The following is a 21,708-nucleotide window of genomic DNA, read 5'->3' on the forward strand; positions in this document are numbered from 1 at the left end:
GGATGGGCATAAGATCTGACTTCTGACCTTCACATACCTGACTGCACTAAAATTTTGAGTTATATAAATATTGAGACATATAATAATAGCCAACAGAAAAAGGCTTCAAAAATATTTTTTAATTTTATAGCATTTAGATGAAAATTGAGTATTAGAACAGCTTTAATGTGAACAATATGATGTTCTCTGACATTATAAATTGTCTAATAGAAATGCACATAGTCAACATTGCATTTTCAAAGATGTTCATTTATAGAATATATAATAATATATAATTAACATATATAATATTATATTATGTGCATATGTTTATGTCTGTATAAAGTTGAATGTAGGCTGAAGTATTTATTGAAAACTAAGAAATTATTAGGGGAATATTTTATAGCTAAGCAAAATACTTATAGTTGAGGCTATAAACAGAACAGTTTAGGAAATTCTGTTGATTCCTTAATAAGAGAACATGTTTCATCTTTTTAAAATAATAAAATTAGAAATCAAATAACAGCAGTTTCAATGAGATGACAAATAAAATATAAAATATTAAGCAAATATGAGATTAATTAGAGTGTTGCAGCAATAACCAGTAACATGGTTGGCAACAGTGAACAGGAACATGATTACCCAACAATGACATCGGATTTTCTTTGGATATATTTGAGATAGTAATACCAGGCTAGTCTTAAGTTTTCAAATCTCCTGCCTCCACTCCAAAATGTTTGGATGACAATGTAGCTGTTAGTCTGGCCTTTGTGATACTGCTTGAAAAAGGTTACTGACCAAATTGGCCATTCTAACAAAAGATCTCAAATTAGATTGCCTAATAATGTTTAAGAAGCATATGCCAAACTCATAAATACAAATTTATAGTTATATGACATTTGAGTAGAAAAAGAATTACTGAAACAAAGTAACAACATCAGGCACATACCTTTAAGAGAAAAAAGATACGTGCAGGAAAATGAGACAAGAAAAAGTATTGCCATCCAAATGACTTACGGTCATGAAAACCTAAACTCCAATAAATTGACCTAAATTAAATGTAACTCAGAGTCATTTTAATTTTATCATAATTCTTCAGGATTACTAATGATACCTAAAAATCATCTTGCTGTGCACATGAAGCACAGGGGCTTGCAGGCATCACTGAGCATAATCCAGTGACTATCTAGCAACCTGATGTGCTTTTTCTGCCCAATTTAACGCCACCACAGGAGATTTCACGAGCCTCCCCATGACATCATGAACCATGAGCTGGATGTGATTTCATTATCTAGAAGGTTAGTTTCATCACTGCTGGTTCCTCTTGAAATACTGTATCACTTTAAAAAATGCTCCTAAGAGTGATTGAAAGAGTGTCCCATTGAAGGAAATCCATCTTGCCTCCACCAATGGCAACTGTAAGTCAAGGAGTCTTTTATTGTGAACTTTTTTATTTTTAGTTGAATGCTGTATTGATAGGCAATATATTAAAATATTTAAAAATCTTATTTCATTTGCAAACAAGATGTTTTACTAAATTAGACTTAGAGGTAATTCAGTAAGGATTGGCTCTGAAGTCTAGCAGAGAATAAATATAAGTAAATACCTTTAAAATCATTATAGGAAAGATTATCCCTGCCTAGCTTCCATCCTGGAAAGCCCCGGATTTCCTTGCCAAGATGTGACAATTTTTAGATGTGAAGAACAGGTGAATACATGCTAATGAGGTATAAGATGGCAGCATCAGGCCAATGATATCTGGACTCTAAGTTTAAATATCTGAGAGATTATCAATCTATTTTGATACATGTGTGTAGAAAGGGCACACACTGCATTTTGTTGCCACCACAATTTAGTGTTTTTTTCAAGAGGAGGAACACTGTCAAAGGCAAGACAGGCAAACAGGTCAGGAATAACTCTAGCCAGCTGACTCTTATATTCACAGTTCTATAGACAAGATTTTGCAGCAGTAAGAGACTGCTTAGTTCACCTTCATCTTTATACTATGCTACTAATAGACCTCAGTTCAGTATATTAATTTATTTCCAAAATAACCATTCATTTAATGGATTGAGGACTAGGTAGCGATGTAGAAACTATAATTTTTAGAAGTCAAACTGTATCATATCTGCAGTTCAGTATTTAGAAATTAGTGGTTTTTCTTCCATGTCTAGGTGAAACATTCATTTGTTATAAATGAAAAGACTAATCATGAGCTACTCTAAAACTCTGAATGTTTAAGAATTGTAGAATATACAACTTGGCAGTGCTTGATTATATGCTTAACCAAAGTCAACACTTTTCTCATGGCTACAATACTAATGAAGGTAAAAGCTACTTGTTAAGATCTTCCAAACACAATAACCAGCTGCTTGCTTTTATAAACATATAAAGTAATATTTGATCAACCTATATGGTGTATGTTGCCTACTTATGTAAAATTAAATAAAATTTAAATCTTTTATTGTAACATGACCTAACAATACTACATTTAATATGTGTGTATGGACACTGTTAAAATATGAAAATAGCTATTGAGTAAAGCATCATTAGATACTGAAGTACTATAAATCTACCTTTAAAGATCATTGTTATCATTTATCATGGAAACACATCCAGATGGCACAGATGATAAAACTTTTATTCTTTTAGCTTGTTATAAAAACAATACCTCTTTGTACTTCATGTCTTTTACTACCTGCATGCCTGGCAATCTATAAAACATGCTGGATAGTAAGATAATATATCAAGTTCAAATACAAAACTAACCAAACACAGGGCTGACTATAGCATATTTTGAGAGTACCTGTTTAGTAGAAAGCTCCATTGCTGAAATAGTTGTTGGTTCCTAAAAAGTAAACAATAGAAGTATTTGATAAGTAAATAAGTGTGTAAAGTTAGTGACTAATTGGTTAACACACTTACAAGTTCTCAGAGAAATAATATCACTGCCTACAACAAATAGTATAAGTGCAAATAAGTTCTGTGAAAGAGGGTAATGAACAAAGTGCTAAATATGTGAAGCACACAAGAGGGGCAACTGGTAGCATCCAGATATCTTTGGGGGTCCTGCCTGCAGTTGAACATGTTGTGTTTGTCACCCACTGAATGGGCCTAGAGACAACTCAGTAGGTCCACACTAAGTCATGACAATGTAAATTGTCTACATTTTCCCCCTTCCTTACCAATTTCTTCAACTTTGATATACTCTATTGTGCCTTCTATGTGTATATAAGACAAAGACAGGCAACACGTGTTTTCCTCGGTCCTTTAGATGGACACTGAGCGTTCTACCCTGAATGTCATTACTGCTCTTCACCGCTCCACCCTCTCCACCCAGCCCTTCCTCTATCTTCCCTCTCATCTTCAGAAGCAGAATTCACCAACTGGTTCCATTATGCCGCAAAATCCTTTTTGATTGCTTCCTTTTAGTCTTCCCCCATGATCTTCTTTGTGCCTCTCTGACAGGTCTGACAGCTTTGCCTTCCTTTGCCTATTCTTCCCACTCTGCGTTCATTTCACTGAGCTGGGCCACTCTGTGCTGCTGCCAACCCCATATGCACAGGCGGGGCTGAAGTGCTCCACTTCAAACCTGATGTCAGAGCTGAGCACTTGATTTTCTTAATAACTTCCTTACAATCTGCCTGGCGCACAGGTGAAACAGATGATGGAGGATGTGCATTGTCTTAATGGAGTAATTGAGAGATTCCGTAATACTTTTCTACTTTATAGCTTAAATGAGCGATAGTAATTATCAAATATAATAATGATTTCTTAAAGAATTATCAATCACAAAGACAACTGGGGTGAAAGTTATGTCATGCTACAGTGTCTACACAGAAATGGCGTATTTACTACTTAGTAGTATCAAATCACAAAAAGAAAATTTATATTTCATGATATTTTATTTTAAAAGAATTTTTTTTTTGGTTTCTACAATGTTGGTATACATTAAGTGTAACTGAAATTAAGTGTGTCAGGAGAAATTTCCATGGCTACTTTCCCTTCACTGACCATTTCACATGAGAATTCCTCACGTGATGAAAGAAATAACTAACCATGCGAGTTTGTGTCAAAGAAACTATACAGTTAAGGTTCAATACATATAATATTTAATACACCAATGCAATGAAAATATGAAGCCTAAGTGCTTTGAAAATATAGTTGATTATATTTTTATTTCCAATTCATTGATTATGCAAGAACAGACATCATTAAAGCAGATAGAAATGGTCTCCTCATATGTAATTTGTAAAACACGAGACAAACTCAAACACACACCAGATTCCATAGGGTCCTATTATGGTGTCAATATTTTAGATTAAGATTATAGTATCTCTTAATTAATATAAATGTATTTGTTATTTATACCAAGAAATTAATAATAGTTTAGAATATGTACTGCCTGCAACTGTATTTTAATGCGCAATATATTATAATGACATCCATTTAAGCAAGTTATACATTTTCTGAGAAATAACTGGTGACAAATATGAGTTCCGTTTAAAGCAGATGCAGCTTCATAAGCATTTTTCCATGACGTTGGTTTCAATTGCAAATTTAATTGGTGTTCAAGCAAAAAAATTAAAAACTTAGCATCTTTTCAAGATTTTCTATGACTCAAATTTGCTATACATAGCCTAGATATTTCAATGTAGTCGTTATTAATCTTTTGTACTTGCAAAGCTTTCCAACCTGCTGATCCCAGGAGATTCCGATTTAGCTTACTAGCTGCTTAGCACTGGGAAGGAAGCTCCTTCAGAAGAGGTTAATAGACTGGAGTTTGGAAAGCATCAATTATGTTTTACATTTGAATGAAAATTAAACTCTTTCATTTATTTGCTCAGCTGTTCATGGAATATTGCATAAATTGGTCTTAAAATGCAAGTGTTATTGATGTAACTGGTTTGAAATCCTTTGCAGTCAATAGGACTATAAATAAACTCTTTTGTCCCCATGGCGCCATGACCGAATGTGACACTTAATTGACTCAAAAGGAAAGCTCATTGGAAGGACAGAGTGGAGGGACCCCATACTGTCCAGTGAAGCTGAAAAATTACCATGTTTCTGGCTTTTTATATCTTCTTAACTTAAGAAAAATGCAATGATATGGAAGCCGAGTATGCTGGAGCAGATTTTTCCATGTACAACACTTTCCTAAAAACTAACATTTACCAGTTACCTTAATTTTACTATAAAAAGCAAATCTTTAAGAGTTCATGATTGTAATCTTCATTCTAAGAAGAATTGATGCTCCATTATGTAACCTGCTCACTCAAACACATAGTGAGTAAAACACTTTCAAATTCATATGATTGCTGTCAAATTACAGCTAGATTCAGGCTGCATGTTCATGCTACAATGCTATTTTAAATAGGTACTAGCAGGTCTGTTGCTTTCTTAGTCCAATGCCAAAGGCTGACTTTACTTCACCTCTATTGTCTATTAAAATTTTTACTCTGCAAAATTTTATTGCCAAAGAACATATTACTTTCTATACAGTGACTGGAACATGATTTCACCAGAATAAGAGTATCTTGTAACCAAAACCACTGGAATGTTCTGTGATTAGCTTGGGTGTTTTCTTAAAACCGATCTCAAGGTGGCAAGGGGTATGTACTGGTTTTAATCCAAGAATTTATGAGTTATTCAGTCTAAAAGAGACTCATAAGAACATATTCTCAAGAAGGTGGTAATGTGGGTAACCTAACATAGTGTTTAATTGTATTTAAACACTATAAAAGGGTATCAGCTAGGATCATGACCTTAAATCTTTATCTTGTGTATTTACCCCATCAAGCTGTTGTAAAGTTCAATCTTTTTAAACTGTATTTTATTTTAAATGGAATGACACAAGTGTCAAATAGAAACATAGAGACTGTAACACTTTCCTGCTTTTCATTGTATGTGGCTATTGCTTTAATGTGTTGTGGTTTTACATTTTCTGTCCCCTGCTGCAAAATTAAACAAAGCTTGACAGTGAAATATTCCAATTGCTAGCCCACAATATATTATGACCTTTGGATGATAGAATAGAATGCTGAAAGTAAATATTTCTGTAAATTCTGCCCAAAGATGTTTTGTCTGCTTGTGTGCCAAAAAAATAATTGTGGCAATATGTAGGGTAGAAATCAGGAGGAGAATGCAAATGGCATCTATAGAAGAAGTTGTATATCCAAATGTAACTATTTTCTAACACAATTTAGATATCTAAATAGTTTCTTCCTTTACAGTATATTCATAATTGTTAGAAAGTGATAAAGATTTTTTTCTCATTATACCTTTAGTGCAAAAAAAAAATGTGTCCTAGCAGGTACCACAGGTACAAGTTTGAAATATATTTATTTGGAAATCCCCAATTCTGAACAAAGTACTATAGATATTAAATATCTATATCTGCTAGTCTGTTAGCTCTCATCATGCTTTTGCTAAAATCCATTTTAACTTAAACTCCTTTTAGGTTGAACTTTTAAATAATACACCAAGGAATACAGTAAGATGTGAAATATAAACCTCAGATTTCAGAAACATTAAAAAGGGAATTTAGCTACACTATAGTATTACTACCAAAACATGCATGATTTATTTAATTAATAAAACACAGAAAATAGTGAAAAGATAAGAAAAAATTATTTGTAAATTTTATAACATGACTAAAATAATTCTATGCAGTAAAATTTAACTCTATTAAGTGATAACAAAAATCAGTCTTTGAAATGAGATGTATAACCCAGAAGATCTTTTTATGATAATAAGGTCAGAGACTGAGCCTAGAGTGGTCATCTCTGTTGCTCTAGCTCTGTCCTTTTGTTTCTCACTGTCTCTTGTCTTTTTATCTCTCTGACTCTGTATCTCTCTCCACCACACATGAATATTAATAAAAGCCTGAATATATAAAATGTGGAAAGAATTATGGGTCTCATAGTTGTCTGTGAATAACTGGGTGTTTATAAGAATATTTTACTAGTGTTCCCCATGACATTATTTACAAAAGTTAAGTTAATAATTATTTTAAAATTAAGTTTTTCTCCCTTCCTGTTAGAGAATAGTATGGAATCAGATCACCAGGACTATACTGTGCTATTTCTCAATCACCTTCCCCATAATCTGAAATCTTACTTGAAGACTAGATTCTGTGAAGAAGGTCCTTACAATATTTATCATATTTCACTTTTTCATCAGTACTGTTTCATTAAATAAATGTTGACTGAAATTATGCTTTAGGTTTAGTGATATAACAATGAATACCAGGCAGCCGTTTATAAATTTAGCTCTTACTGCCCATAATTTGTTTGTTAATCTAAATGGACTCTATAGTGGATGACAGCCCATTTGGAAAATTATACTTTTCAATTTATAGGTTAAGGTTTCAAAGTGCTTGCCTTTTAAGGTAATTTACTTGGCATAATGACTGGCCAGAATCAGTCTACACTCTATAATCAACACTTAAAAATGGTCAAAGGAATCAATTTTTAAAGTCAAAATTGTGACTTCACTGTTTTGAATATTTAAAAAGTCTACACCAAACATATATAAGGAAGTCAGTTCATTTTTAGTTTTGATAAGTAAAAGCAATACAAAGTAAATATTGATGGTATTTCAGATAAGCACTTTAGTATATGTCCATAATCCCAATACTTAAGTAGTGGAGGTAGTAAGATTAGAAGTTCAACATCATCCTCAGTTACATAGAAATGTCAAGGCCAGCCTGGCATAAGGAGACACTATGGAATCATAGCAAAAGAAAAACAAGTATAATTCCACCAAAAAGAGCATTGAGGCATCCAGAGACCTTCTAGGTCTGTATGATTCACCTAGAATGGCATACTTTTAATCACTCTGGCTGAAATACATACATTCCCTTATTATACAACTTTAAACCCAAACAATGAAGGTAAATTTAATTTGTCAAATGAAGTAGCTATGTTTGAAAGTGACATCTAATTGAGGGGCAGACAAAGTGATGAGTCAGAGAAAGACTTGACAGATGTTTCAGAGATAGGATAAGCTCAATTCTCATGAGAATGTATAATTAAGAATGCCTACTTAAGAGAGCTGCCCAGATTTGCGTGAAGGGGAGGCAGTTTTACTGCGATAGTTTTACACAGACAGATTGCAGAAAGAACAAGCTAGATAGATACAAGTGAAGACAGACAAGCTAGAGAATAAGAAGCCAGAAGATAAGAACACATTGATAATATGAGACCTAGCAGAGCCACTTTTGGAAACCTAGAGAAGCTGGATTGAATAAGTCAGCTTGAAGAGGAATTTTGAGCCAGAATGTATGAATTGAACAAGCCAGCCAATATTCAGAGAGAAATAGAAAGGGTGTGCTTTTTCAGCAGTAAGCCTCCAACTGCATCTATCTCAGTGCACCTAGGACTTACATATCATGCCAGATATACTATAAATTGTGAGAGAAGAACTTTTGAATGGGGAAGCATTTGCTCTTCAAGGTAACATATAAATAATGCAAAATGTAAATAATTTTATTTTATTATTTAAAAAACAAGATACAAGCTAAGAATTTTCCCATCTTTACATTTAACTGCAATGATACTTTAAAGGTTTATTTTGACTAGTGTCTGGCTTTCTACTTGACAAAAATAATTGGAAAAGTCTACAAGAGTACCGTCTACTGTGGCTTCAGTATGAAGTTGTCTTGAGAGATGACTGGAATTAGTCAGTACTCACCCGGAAGACAGTCATTTCTTCCAGAAGGACTTCTTCTAGGTCATGCCAAGTCTCCTTGGGGACAGAAACCACTTTAAGAACAGTTCCAACATCTTTCAAAGAAAGCAGAGAAGAAGGTTATAACTTAAGTATATCGGAACAACAGAGTACATTCCTAATGTAGCAGTAAGGATTTGGCCAAAAGAATTTGTTGTTGTTATTGTTGTTATTGTTTAACATTTAAACTTGTGGAATGGGGAGGGTATGTGCTTGCTATAGTACTCATATAAAGCTCCAAGAAAAATGTCTAGAAGTCCATGCATTCCATGTTGCTAGAGCTGGTATAGGTGTGTCCTCAAGTAGTGCTATGTCCAATTTTCTGAGGAACCGCTGATTTCCAGAGTGGCTGTACAGGTTGCAATCCCACTAGTAGTGGAAGAGTGTTCCTCTTTCACCACATCCTCACCAGAACCTGCTATCACCTGAGTTTTTATTTTAGCCATTCTAACTGGTGTGAGGTGAAATCTCAAAGCTGTTTTGATTTGCATTTCCCTGATGATTAAGGATGTTGAACATTTCTCTAGGTGCTTCTCCACCATTCAATATTCCTCAGGTGAAAATTCTTTGTTTAGCTCTGTATCCTATTTTTAAATAAAGTTATTTGGTTCTCTGGAGTCTAACTTCTTGAGTTCTATGTGTATATTGGATATTAGCCCTCTATGGGATGTAGGAATGGTAAAGATCTTTTCCCCAGCTGTTTTGTCCTATTGACAGTGTCCTTTGCCTTACAGAAGCTTTGAAATTTTATGAGGTCTTACTTGTCAGTTTTTGATCTTAGAGCATAAGCTATTGGTATTCTGTTCAGGAAAATTTCCCCTATGCCCATGTGCTCAAGGCTCTTCCCCACTTTCTTCTCTATTAGGCTTGGTGTGTCTGGTTATATGTGGAGGCTAGTGCCGAGTCTCTTTCATTGTTTGTGATGCTTTGCTTCCTATTCCAGATTAGCTGGTCTTCAAGCTTCTGGGTCTCCACCTTTTATCTCCCCAGAGAAAGGCCAAGACTATCTCATACCTTCCTGTGTCTTCCAGAAGTCTGAACACACATGCTCAATGCAAGCACAGTGAGCATTTTTACACAGTGGGCTATCTCCCCAGTCCCAGCAAAAGAATCATTTACCAACCTCACTTTTTATATTTCCTTTCTACATGGGTACATGTATAAACTTCTACATAAAAAATCCATTTTATCCCATTAGTTTGTAATCTATAAAGACAGCCTGAGCAACATAAAAAATCAATTTTTAAAACTATACCAAACTTTAAAAAGATTTTAACCTGAAATGTACAAATTTCCAAAAATACAATAAGAACAACAAAAACTGGCCATTAGATAACTTTTTTTAAAATTTCCTTTACAAGTTATTAAGAGAAAAAAAACTAAAAAAATTACCAATTTGACATGACAGACTTTACCAATTTTATTTTGAAACCAGAATATGTCCACAGAGAACTCTGTAGACATGAAGCATAAGGGACATTGTCCATCTCTACATAAAACAAAAACCTCAGTGTCCGTCAGCACACCCCTCTCTGAAAGAAAAGCGGTAGCACTTGCAGGCCCTTAAGGTAGGCTCAGTAATACTGAGGTGATGAATGACAACATCATTTCTCAAAACAAACATTTGAGACTACTTACCATAACAGTTTGTCTACAATACATACACTGAACAATCAATTTTAGAATCTTAAGAAAATTTAAATTAAGAAATGCAAATTATTAAAAAGCATGGAATAAATATTTTAGGAATTTAAGTTACTATCTGAATTCCACTGTCAATAGAAAAAAATGCCTGTCGCTTTTATTTAAAGTTTCATTTATGTAATGTTCATTTTACGGTGCTACAGGTATGAGTACACTCTTTGGAAGAAGGCACATAGGGTCTTCTTTGGATAAGATGTTGAATCAAAACAATTTTATCTTTTTGTAAACTTGATGAATTCTTTGCAGCTTCAGTTGTTTCATTTTAGCAAATTTTTTTTCCCAAAGAAATTCTTACTGCTATGCCAGAAATATAAACTATTATATTCTTTTTATTGGCAATTCTCCTTAGTGGACTGTCACAAGGTACTCTGTGTGATCAAGGTTATCCCTTTTAGAGTTTAAAATAGTCCACTTTTAAGAGGATCCTTCATTGTTTACAGGGTCTTAGTCAACTCATAACACCAAAGATTAAAGGGAAATTAGGTTAATCTACTTAGTCCCCCCACAGGGTCTGCTGGACCCAAACACAACTTATCTGTGTTCCAGATCAAGTTTTACCGAATAGTATTTCAAACAATTTCACACAAATTGAATCAGATTACTCAACAAGGATCAATGTGCTATGAAGTGAAACTTAGTTAAAAGATAAAATTACTGTCATCAATTTACTTGCTGACAGATGACCCTGGTCTTTACTGACATAAAATTTTCTACATCATACAACATTCAACATCCTCATGAAAATGGAGTCTCTAAAGGCAGCTTGTGTCCTAAAAGAATTAAATGCTCATGATTGGTTTTCTTTGTCCAAATACCCGGAAATAACCTTGTGGCTTTGAGAGTGAATAAGGACTTCTGAACCAGTTTAAGCTAGAGATGGAGAACAAGGCTCTTGTGACATTATTGAACAAATCCTATTACTCTTCAGAGATTTAGTTAAAAATTGACATTAAAATATAAGCTACTATTTACTAAAAAGAAATACTATCTTATTTTTTTATTATATTTTTACCTTTAGATGTTACTCACAGTCACTGCTTTTATGGAATCTCATTAATGATTCTCTCATTTAAAAAAAAGATTCTTTAATTTCATAGAAAAATTTTCTTATCTGTAAAAGTAGACTTTAATGTACTGCTAAGAACCTGACACCATTAAGACAGATATTGTGAAGCTTAATTTTGCAATTAAGTTATAAAACTTTGATTTTTAAAGCAATTTTACTGCCTGCTATTGTGTTGTAGTCAATATAATTTTCTTTCTGTTTTTTTGCCAAGGGAAAATAAGTGTTATCATCTAATGTTTTGTTATCATCTAATGTTTCAGTGGAGCACTCTGTTTCGTGTTGATTTATGTCAGTTAACGAAGATTAGGGATTTGTTACTTTGAAATCTGACTCTAAATAGCAAGTTTCAGATTTGTAACTGGTACTTTCATAAACAGCTCCAGCATTTAGTGAGTTTCGGGAAACAAAATCACATGTCACAGTAATAATAAGGTTTATTCTGAAAATATACCTGCAGACATTTGTTTATTTCTAAAGGAAGGTATCTGATGAACGTTGAATAAACTTTTGATAAAGAGTTTTTCATATTTTATCTGGCATATAAATATATGCCATATATGGCAGATAGAATAAACAAAGTATTTGTGTAATCCATTTTTGATTAAAGATTTTCATTGGTGCTAATGTTAAGATTCAGGTAAGTTTGTAGTAAAATGTTCTTGGGCATTTATTAAACATCCTGGGAATTTCAGTCATGATTTGAACAAAATTTTGTGTGTGGGGGTCCCTAACCAGAAGAATTATGATTTAGTTATGATAATTGATTGTTAGGTTTTAAATTTACCTGATATCCTTTGGTAATCTTTAATCTGGAACTATCCTTTTATTCATAGATGTGCCATTTTAAAAATTGTAGAGGAGTATTTTTGAAGAATTACTATAGTTTTATATTTGTCTCATGTCTTCTTTTTTTAATTTTATTCTTCTCTTATACATTGTACTCTAATCTACTCTTCCCAGTCCTTATCCTATCTTCCCTCTCCCCCAGATCCACTCCTCCTCCTCTGTTTCCCTTTGGAAAAGAGCAGGCCTCCCAGGGATATCAATGGAATGTGGAATAATAAGTTATAATAAGAATAAGCACATACCCGTGTATCAATGCTAGATGAGACAAGCCAGTAGGAAAAAAAAAAGTCCCAAAGCAGATAACACCCACTCCCACTGCTAGGAGTTCCACAAGAACATATCATATATGCAGCAGAGAACCAGCTCAGTCCCATACAGCATCCCTGGTTGTCCCTTCAGTCTCAAGCCCTAATGAAACCTGCTTTTTGATTTTGTGGTCCTTGTTCTTGTGTTGTGTCCTTGACCCCTTGGTTTCTAGAATCTTTCCTTCCGTTCTTCTGCAGGGTTCCCCAAGCTACACCTAATGTCTCACTGTGGTTGCATTCACTCCTACCAGCTGCTAGATGAATCCTTTCTGATGACAATTATGCTAAAACTAAAATTTATTTTAATCAAATGTACCTTCAAAGTGATACCCTATTTCAAGGTATAAGACTATTCTTATACCTTGACAATGAATAAAGAACTTGGCCTTGGTTCTCAGTATTCTTCATTGGCTAAACACAGTATTCTGAAAGAAATTATACAGTTGAAATACAAAAGTGTACCTGTTCCAATGAACATAACATCATACTGGCCATCTTCTGCATCCACTCGGTCTACAACAATTTGTGTGAACTGATAATTTACGTCTGTCTTGATCATTATTGGGCGATTATTAATAGGAAACACTGGGTTGTACATGGCTGGATGACTTCTTGCAAAAGTTATGACATCATCAGGAAGGTCCTTTGTGGAGTCAAATCCACCAAATGTTTTACTGGGACACTATTAGAAAGAGGAGAATATCTTTTAAATAAAATCTAATAAATATGCTTATAGATGAAAAAATAACACTTCAATGGTCTAAGTATAAATGTAATTATTTCCTATTACTTATATTGGAAACTGAATAATTAGTTATCACCAGCATTTATATACTTAAATTAGTAGATGAAATAATCATATATTTCTAAGTAAGTGTTAATTCTCAATGTTAATTGTTGTATAGTCACATCATCATTTCTCACAAAATCTTGAAATATATCTGAGTTTTCAATGATCAGAAGTCTGATGCCTCTGTTAGTTGCATCAGCCTCTGTTTCATTTCTTTTTTCTATATTCTTTGTTTACATTCCAAATGATTTCTCCTTTCCCAAATTCCCCCCTCCCCATATGTCCCATAAACCTTCTTTTCTCCATCCCTTCTCCAATCACCTCCCTCCTTTTTCTCTGTCCTTATATTCCCCTCCAATGCTAGATCAATCCTTTCCAGGATCAGGACCCTCTTCATACTTCTTCATGGGAGTCATTTGTTATGCGATTTATGCCTTGGGTATTCAGAGCTTCTGGGATAATTAATATCCACTTATCAGAGATTGCATTCCATATGTATTCTTTTGTAACTGGGCTACCTCACTTAGGATGATATTTTCCAGATCAAACCATTTGCCTAAAAATTTTGTGAATTCATTGTTTCTAATTGCTGAGTAGTATTCCATTATGTAAATATACCACATTTTCTGTATCCATTCCTCCTTTGAAGGACATCTGGGTTCTTTCCAGCTTCTGGTAATTATAAATAAGGCTAATATGCTATAATTAAATGCAACTAGGATGTTTAGAGAAACTATATGTTTCTTGAGTTATATATAACTGTTTTTAGTTTAGAATAACACCCAAATATTAATCCCAACTAAAAAGCAATATAAATTATTTTTATTGTCTGACTCAAAACATAAGCCTGAAAACATATTATTAGTGACTTTAACAAAATAAAATAATCCAGAGGTTTATCAGTGTATGGCACAGCAACTCACCAATTAAAATGGAGTCAGCATGGCCAAGATAAATACATACTGGTACAAGAAGCAGGAGAGAATTCATGGCTGTGAACTAACAATATACCAAATCTGAATAGAAATATTCTTCTTATAAATCAGTAAATAGATTTGAGAAAACCAAAATTTATTATCCTCTCACTATAATTGTTTGTGTAGAACAGTTTTGTAGAGCACAGTATATCCAGTTGTATATATCTTGTCCTATAGTTCAGTAATGCTTAACATTTAATATAAGTGCTTTAGAGATACAATGTTATCATGAGATGATCCTTATCTTGCAAGATTAGAATATCAAATCAACCTCTTGACAGTTACTTGAGAAATTCATTAATAATTCATGAGTAATTAAATAATGTTTTCAAGTGAGAATATTATTATATGTAAGCATATGCTTGATCCATACATGGATTAGATGTGATAAACTAATATAGGTCCAGTTTTCATATAAATTAGAAATTTATTTAAATACTGCTATAGGAATATTAAATATCCACATAAAATCTTATAAGAAATAATACAAAATTTAAAGTCCTTTAAGATTATTTATGGGGTTAGAGGGATGATGTGGCTTCTTAAAGCGGACTGGGCTATGACTTCCAGTATCCACAAGATGGTTCACTACAGTTGTAGGGTATCTAATACCCTCTCTGGTCATTTCACTTATTGTACATATGTGGTATACAGACATATGCAGACAAAATATCCATAAACAGAAAATGAGGAATACATTATATAAAACAATAGATGTGTTCTCCTTTATATCAGGAAAGGACATCAGGCACAAATTTAGAATATGTGAATAATAACTATAGTAACAGATTATTTCAGTTTTCTTTTAATTTGATTTAACTTCATCTAATATCTGTATTTAAAATATGAAATATATTTTGTTTATAGGATTTTCTTTACATTTTAACAACAGCATATTATTTAAATATTGCATATGTGACTACCTGTCAGAAGTCTTGTTGAAATGAGAATCTGAGCTGTCACTTTTAATAAATTCATCACATTTTCTTCTACTACCCCTACATTAAGCAATGGAGCACAGTGCTGCTGATGCAGTTTCTCATAACAACTTATAGTGAACAATACGTTAGTACTAGGTCATGGTACTAAATACTGGAACAAGTACATACCAAAGTTTAACCACTGAAAAGGGAAAAAGAATTGGCTGTTCATGTCTATACTGTGTGAATGCATGTGCACATGCATGTTTGGTGCATGCATCTACTCTAGTATGACATATCTCATATAAAAATCCAGAATATAGCAATTTCCATATTTTGATTGCTTTTATTGATTTCACATACATAATTTATATCCATATTAAAAGGTATTTTTGGCAGAGAATTTAAGACATGGAATTCTGTCAGCCACAGGAATATAATATTGTCTACTAAGAAAAAGAGTGAAAAAAAGAAAAGAAAAAGAGGACAATTTGTTGCTATGAGCTGGAATAAATACGTTGTATTTTTATAAATTTCATTTGTTTCTCGTAACCAAAAATATTCCATGTAGTCATTTACTATTCTCAAATCCTATTGAAGATTTTCTTAGAGCATTATTAGCAAGGAGCAATTTTATGAAACGTGAGATATTTCATTTTCTCATAAATCATGTTAGAAATGCAGAGAAAATGAGAGTACTAAATATACTATATCCAATAAAGTAATGAAAACATACTTTACTTGAATTTTTCAGTTAAAACGCTGAAGTGAAATTAAAGCAATAGCTATGTTTCAAATGTAAGCCTTTTTCACTGTGTAAAACTATTTGATTAGAAATGTTACTTCTAGTTAGGATTGGCAAAAAGAAAACAGTGACCTGGGCCAAAAAAAAATGACACACAGGGATAGCGGTGATCTGTTCCCTAAAACCCTGAGGCCGATGAACTGTGGCAAATCCTATTGTAAGTAGTTATTTCTAAGAATGAGGCAAGAACAAGCCTTAGCAATTTACTGAGAACAATAGAGAAGGGGGTACACATGTGTCAAGACCTATGGTGCCTGGGGACGGAACTCCTGAGTACTGGGATAACGCGTTATGTTTAAGTTTTAATCACATCTGCAAAAAACAAGTAAAAGAATTCAGTGTTTGAATAATTGAGGGTTGTGATGGCCAAAAGGATACACTGAATGGCAGAGTTCAATAATGCATCGGGTTGGGGAAGCCATTACACGTCCAAAAGACACAACAGAAGATTTCCCAATTTAGTTCCCTCCTTGAACTAGACTTAGCTTGGAGTTATCTGAGAGCTTGCCAGTTTGGTTTGGCTGGATCAGATTGGTGGATGGATATGTCTCTGAGGAATTTTCATGATTGTTAACTGATGGCAAGATGGGGGCGGGGTGTCAGCTCACTGTGGGTGCTGCTCTTATAGTCAGGAGCTTCTGGGTAGGATAAGTTAACTATTTTAGCTGAAAGCTAGTGGGCTAGTCATTGAGAAGTTTTCTCCCATGCTTTCTGCTTCAAGCCCCTGCCTTGACTTTCCTTAATGATAGATTGTAATTAGTCATTTGAAATAGACCTTTTCTCTTCTCTCAACCCCCAGAAAAAATGTTAATTCTGACTTGGTTCTTTGGATGACTGCCCTGTATTTCTATCATATCAATGTGTTTCGTTTTATGTTGTTTTTTTTTTTTTTAATATTATTGTGGTGCCTGAGTTTCTTCATTACTTTTCACACAAATTCATTGGGATGATAATGTTATGGATTCGTTCCAAACCCATGGAATGATGATATCAGTCTTAACACTGTTTCTCTGAGCCTATTATATAATCAGAATATGCAGCATTCTGACCATCAGAGAGCAACAGCCCAAATACCTCCTATTCCATTCAGTGTTCTATGAATACCACTTCCTCAGTCTTCTGTTCAGAAAGAAAGTGCAAAGCCTGTTTATTCAGGTTTTACTAAAACAAATACAAACATCGAATCTCAAAAAATTTAAATACTAACATGTGTAATAAACATGGCTTTACATGTAGAATTACAGGGAACTTCATAGAATCCTAGCCTAGGTTCTATTAAAGTCATGGACAATTTGTTTTATATTGTGTTAATGTTTATAGCTACAATTATTTGTTTTGTCTAAAAGATATTCATTCCATATGTTAATTATCAAGGCTACTTACAGTTCCTGGCCGTGGATAAGGGACTCTTCCTTGGTAAGGCACCCACTGATAGTTGGGACCATCTCTGTGAGCATATGGGCCAAGGAACACCCTTCTTACATCGCTCATGCTGTACATACACACAGCAGATCCCTTAAAGATGTTGCTAGAAGAGAGTAGTAGAAAGTGGTTTTTACATATAGTCAGTGGCAATATGGTGGCTTCCACTTAGTTATTATGATCTTAATGATCAAATCAAACATACTTTTTTTTACAATCACAAATATTGTTTGGGATAAATTTGTTATCATAGATGTATTACATCAATGGCTAAAAAAATAAATAACAATTTGTCTAAAGTGCATGAAATAATATTTGGTATTCACTATTTATATATGCATATAAATACATTTGTATCAAATATAAACTATTAAAGTAGAATAGGGAAGGCATATATGGATAAGCATCTCAGAATGAATATTTAGCTTTGATGTCATAAAGAAATATAACTAAAAACTGTTTAACCCTTGAGACTCATTACTGAAGAAAGGAAATTATGATAGTATCAAGACTATTTAAGAAGTCATTTTAAAAGCTAAAACTGATGCTCTAGTGGAATGTATGATGACACGTTGTAAGTTATATTACAATATCTTAAACTCTCAAACCAATACAAGCTTAAGTAACAGAGCTGGGTATCTGAAATCAGCAAGGAATTAAACATTATCTCTATACAACACTGAGCATAGATCTAAGATCATAGATGTTACACCATGATCAAAGTGGAGAATGACAGCAGTTATTCCTATCATTCCCTAAATCAAAAACAGGAAATTGAAATACCTTTGAAATAACAAACTTTGTTTGTTATTACGATGAAACTATTTTCCTTTTATTTTGTTTGCAAAACCACATCTTATATAATGCATTTGATATATAAAAATATAACAAATGCATGCATTCATATTTTTTTCAATTTTTATTAGATATTTTCTTTATTTAGATTTTAAATGTTATCCCTTTCCTTGTTTCCCATCCAAAACCCCACTATCCCATGCCCCCTTCCCCTGCTCACCAACCCACTCACTCCCTCTTCTCTGTCCTGGCATCCCCATGCACTGGGGCATCGAGCCTTCACAGGACTACGGGACTCTCCTCTCACTGATGTCCCACAAGGCGATCCTCTCCTACAGATGTTGCTAGAGCCAATGGCCCCTCCATGTTTTAGTTGGTGGTTTAGTTCCTGGGAGCTCTGGGGTTACTGGGTGTTACATATTGTTCCTCCTATGGGGCTGCAAACCACTTCAGCTCCTTGGGTCCTTTCTCTAACTCCTCCACTGGGGACACTGTGCTTAGTCCACTGGTTGGCTATGAGGATCCACTTCATTCTTATTGAAATCATGCATAAATCATACCACACAAGAGCCGTGACTTACTAAATTATAAAAACTGTTCATTAGGCAATGGTGCATGACTGAAGCTGATGTTTATTGTGCTCTGTCAAGCACTTATTATGAGTGCTTGGTCAAGTACTAACCACAATAAATATGCATAAAATCTATTATTTTCATGATAGAGTCAATTATAACCCAACACACATTGATATACTCCCTTTCAGCACAAGTGAGTTGCAAAATACCCTTTTTATTGTTACATATTTAGTCATCTATTGATGAATTTGGTAGCTCTGAGGTGCGATGCATATGATTTAGAGACGTTTGTCATTAATAACCTATCTCATTGAAAAGAGTGAATAAATTATTGCACTGTAGTAATGAACATGTTGGTCCCTAACACTAGCATGAGAATTAACTATGAACTGGTTAGAGATTCAGATTCTTAGATTCAGCTCATTCTCAGGGTCAGAAACTCTGGTTGGGATTAACAATATGAACTTCTATCATTTATGTTTTGTAGAGAAAATTTGTATATATGATTTACAGAGTAGGGAAATTAAGTGGTTCTCACATATACTGAAATCCTGAGAAATGTTTGTTGCTCTAGGAAGTGGGGAAACAGAGAAACAGATTGGCACTTGTCACTCACTTCCCATAATCTTTAAAGCACTTGTCTAGTTTTAACACAAGAGCTCATTAATCCATAGGACATGCAAACAGATTTAGCAATATAGGTTTCTTCTTTTCTAATCTTAAGTTTATTAAGTAATGCTGTCATAATTGGCATCATTATAATATCTATAAATCAACCAGATTTAAATTCTACAATTAATGTTTCTCTTTAAATGGCCATAATTACCTCCAGTACTGAGTAGATTCCATATTATTTTAAATAGTCATAGTCACCTATAATACTTCTGAATGGAATCAATATTATTGTTATTTCAAATACTTTGCTATCTCTCATTGTAAGTACTAACTAATAGCCATGCTGATATGTGTATATTTCTTCTAAAAACTCCAGATAGTTTGTTGCTGTGCATGCAGAATTCAAAGGACAATTTGCATGAGTCAGTTGTCTTCTTCTACCATATAGGTTCTGGGCATCCAACTCTGGTTGTCAGCCTTGTTAGTAAGCAGCTTTACCCCAGAAGCCTCTTAGTAGCCCAACCCCCGTGATGATTTTTAAATACAAAGAACCAATTAAATCAGTATCAGTGTATGTCCACAGCAGGGATTCACAAACACTCAAAAACCAAAATGACTACAGACTGTGCAATTTACCTAAGACAATAATAAAAATCCATTTACCTTGATGTTGTGAACACTCCATAGACAATTGGATTTTTAGGATCTTTAGAGTTCATTAGGAATACATCCTCTGTTTGAAAACAAAACCTATTAGTTTTTCTGATAAACACTGAGCATATATATCTTATGCATCAAACATCAGCTACTTACGCAATTCATCAAAATGCGTGTCAATGCCATTGGGACCTGGCACAGAGCAAATCAGGCGTGCTTTCAGGAATGTTGTCCATTTATTCACAAGACTTCTGTGTCCTCCAAAGTCATTCTGAAAGATTATAAAAGCCTTTCCATAGAGCAAGTGTGTACAGTAATATCAGTGTCTTTATTTTCTATTTCTTAACTTTAGGCAATATTCATTTTTTTTAGTTTTTATTAAGAGTGATCTTTTCTTGTAATCAAGAAGTTCCTCATTCTTCATTTTTCAACGTGTCATAGACATTCTAATTGATTTCATATAAGCTATTAATCCATTTATTACAGAAGCTTAACCTTAGACTTTTTCAAAACCAATTAATTATTATATAATTTTCAATCATTTTTAACATCTGCATATCTGTTATTAAACTTTGTTATGTCAGTGGAAAAGAAATGAAATTGTAAATGCCTTTTTTCCTTTACCTCACCTTGCATATCTGACCTATCCTAGCATGAGTGGCTTTTCCAGAATGTTCTCCATCTATTGCATTTTCTCGGAAGAAAAAATATACTTTGTCATCTTCAGGGTTGTCACTCTCTGGGATGAGATGAGCACTGATGAACCTAGGATCTGAGAAAAAATCATATTTATTAATTTTCAATGACATGATTAATAATATTACATAGTATTCATTTTGACTTCTTTTTGATTCCTTTGTGGCGTGTTAAGAAAATAATATTTCCTTGCTTAGCTCACATTTTCAGGCTCATTTGACCTGATGCCAGTCTATCATGAATTATATCATAAATTATATTGTTTTAAACAAAAATATAATTTTTCAGTGTTAGACATGAGTTGCAAAATCCATATAGCTGAAAACATGAAAAAATCATGGGTTATTTGTAAAGAAAGCAAAGAAAGAGAAAAACAGCAAACAATGTAGAATCTACTAATAATAGCAGAAAGTATATCCGCAATCTTCAGAGTTCCTTCTTAAAAATACTATTATAAATAACTGGGTTGGTATGGCTGTACATGCTGTATACTAAAATTGTGTGATCGTTTCAGTGTATTACCATGCAGTTTGCTGTGTTGAACTCATAGAAAACCTTTTTAAAATAGTGCAGACATCTAAATTACTACAGTAATCCAACTTCACATTGATGGTTAAGAGAATATATATATATATATATATATATATATATATATATATATATATATATATATATATATCTTCAGAAACTGAGCAAACCCTAAAACTACCTTTATCCATGCAAAATCTGTCATACAGTCCTAATCTAAATCCTTAAATAATATCCATTATCATGTTTTCTATACTGTGAAATCTTCTAAATCTTGTTCCACAATATGTTTCACTGA

General features: G+C 33.5%; 1 protein-coding gene across 1 annotated transcript in view; it reads right to left on the reverse strand.

Moving 5' to 3' along the window:
- Positions 1-21,708, reverse strand: part of Sema3a (semaphorin 3A) — a 204,118-nt gene that overhangs the window by 19,405 nt on the left and 163,005 nt on the right. The window contains exons 8-14 of the mRNA XM_052173131.1: positions 20,816-20,958; positions 20,343-20,457; positions 20,193-20,262; positions 17,506-17,650; positions 13,093-13,312; positions 8,674-8,765; positions 2,786-2,827 (exon numbers count right to left, since the gene is read on the reverse strand). Of these exons, the coding sequence (XP_052029091.1) occupies positions 2,786-2,827; positions 8,674-8,765; positions 13,093-13,312; positions 17,506-17,650; positions 20,193-20,262; positions 20,343-20,457; positions 20,816-20,958 (827 nt within the window). The remainder of the gene's footprint in view (positions 1-2,785; positions 2,828-8,673; positions 8,766-13,092; positions 13,313-17,505; positions 17,651-20,192; positions 20,263-20,342; positions 20,458-20,815; positions 20,959-21,708) is intronic.

Source organism: Apodemus sylvaticus, chromosome 2, assembly GCF_947179515.1.
Source record: "Apodemus sylvaticus chromosome 2, mApoSyl1.1, whole genome shotgun sequence".
NCBI lineage: Eukaryota > Metazoa > Chordata > Mammalia > Rodentia > Muridae > Apodemus > Apodemus sylvaticus.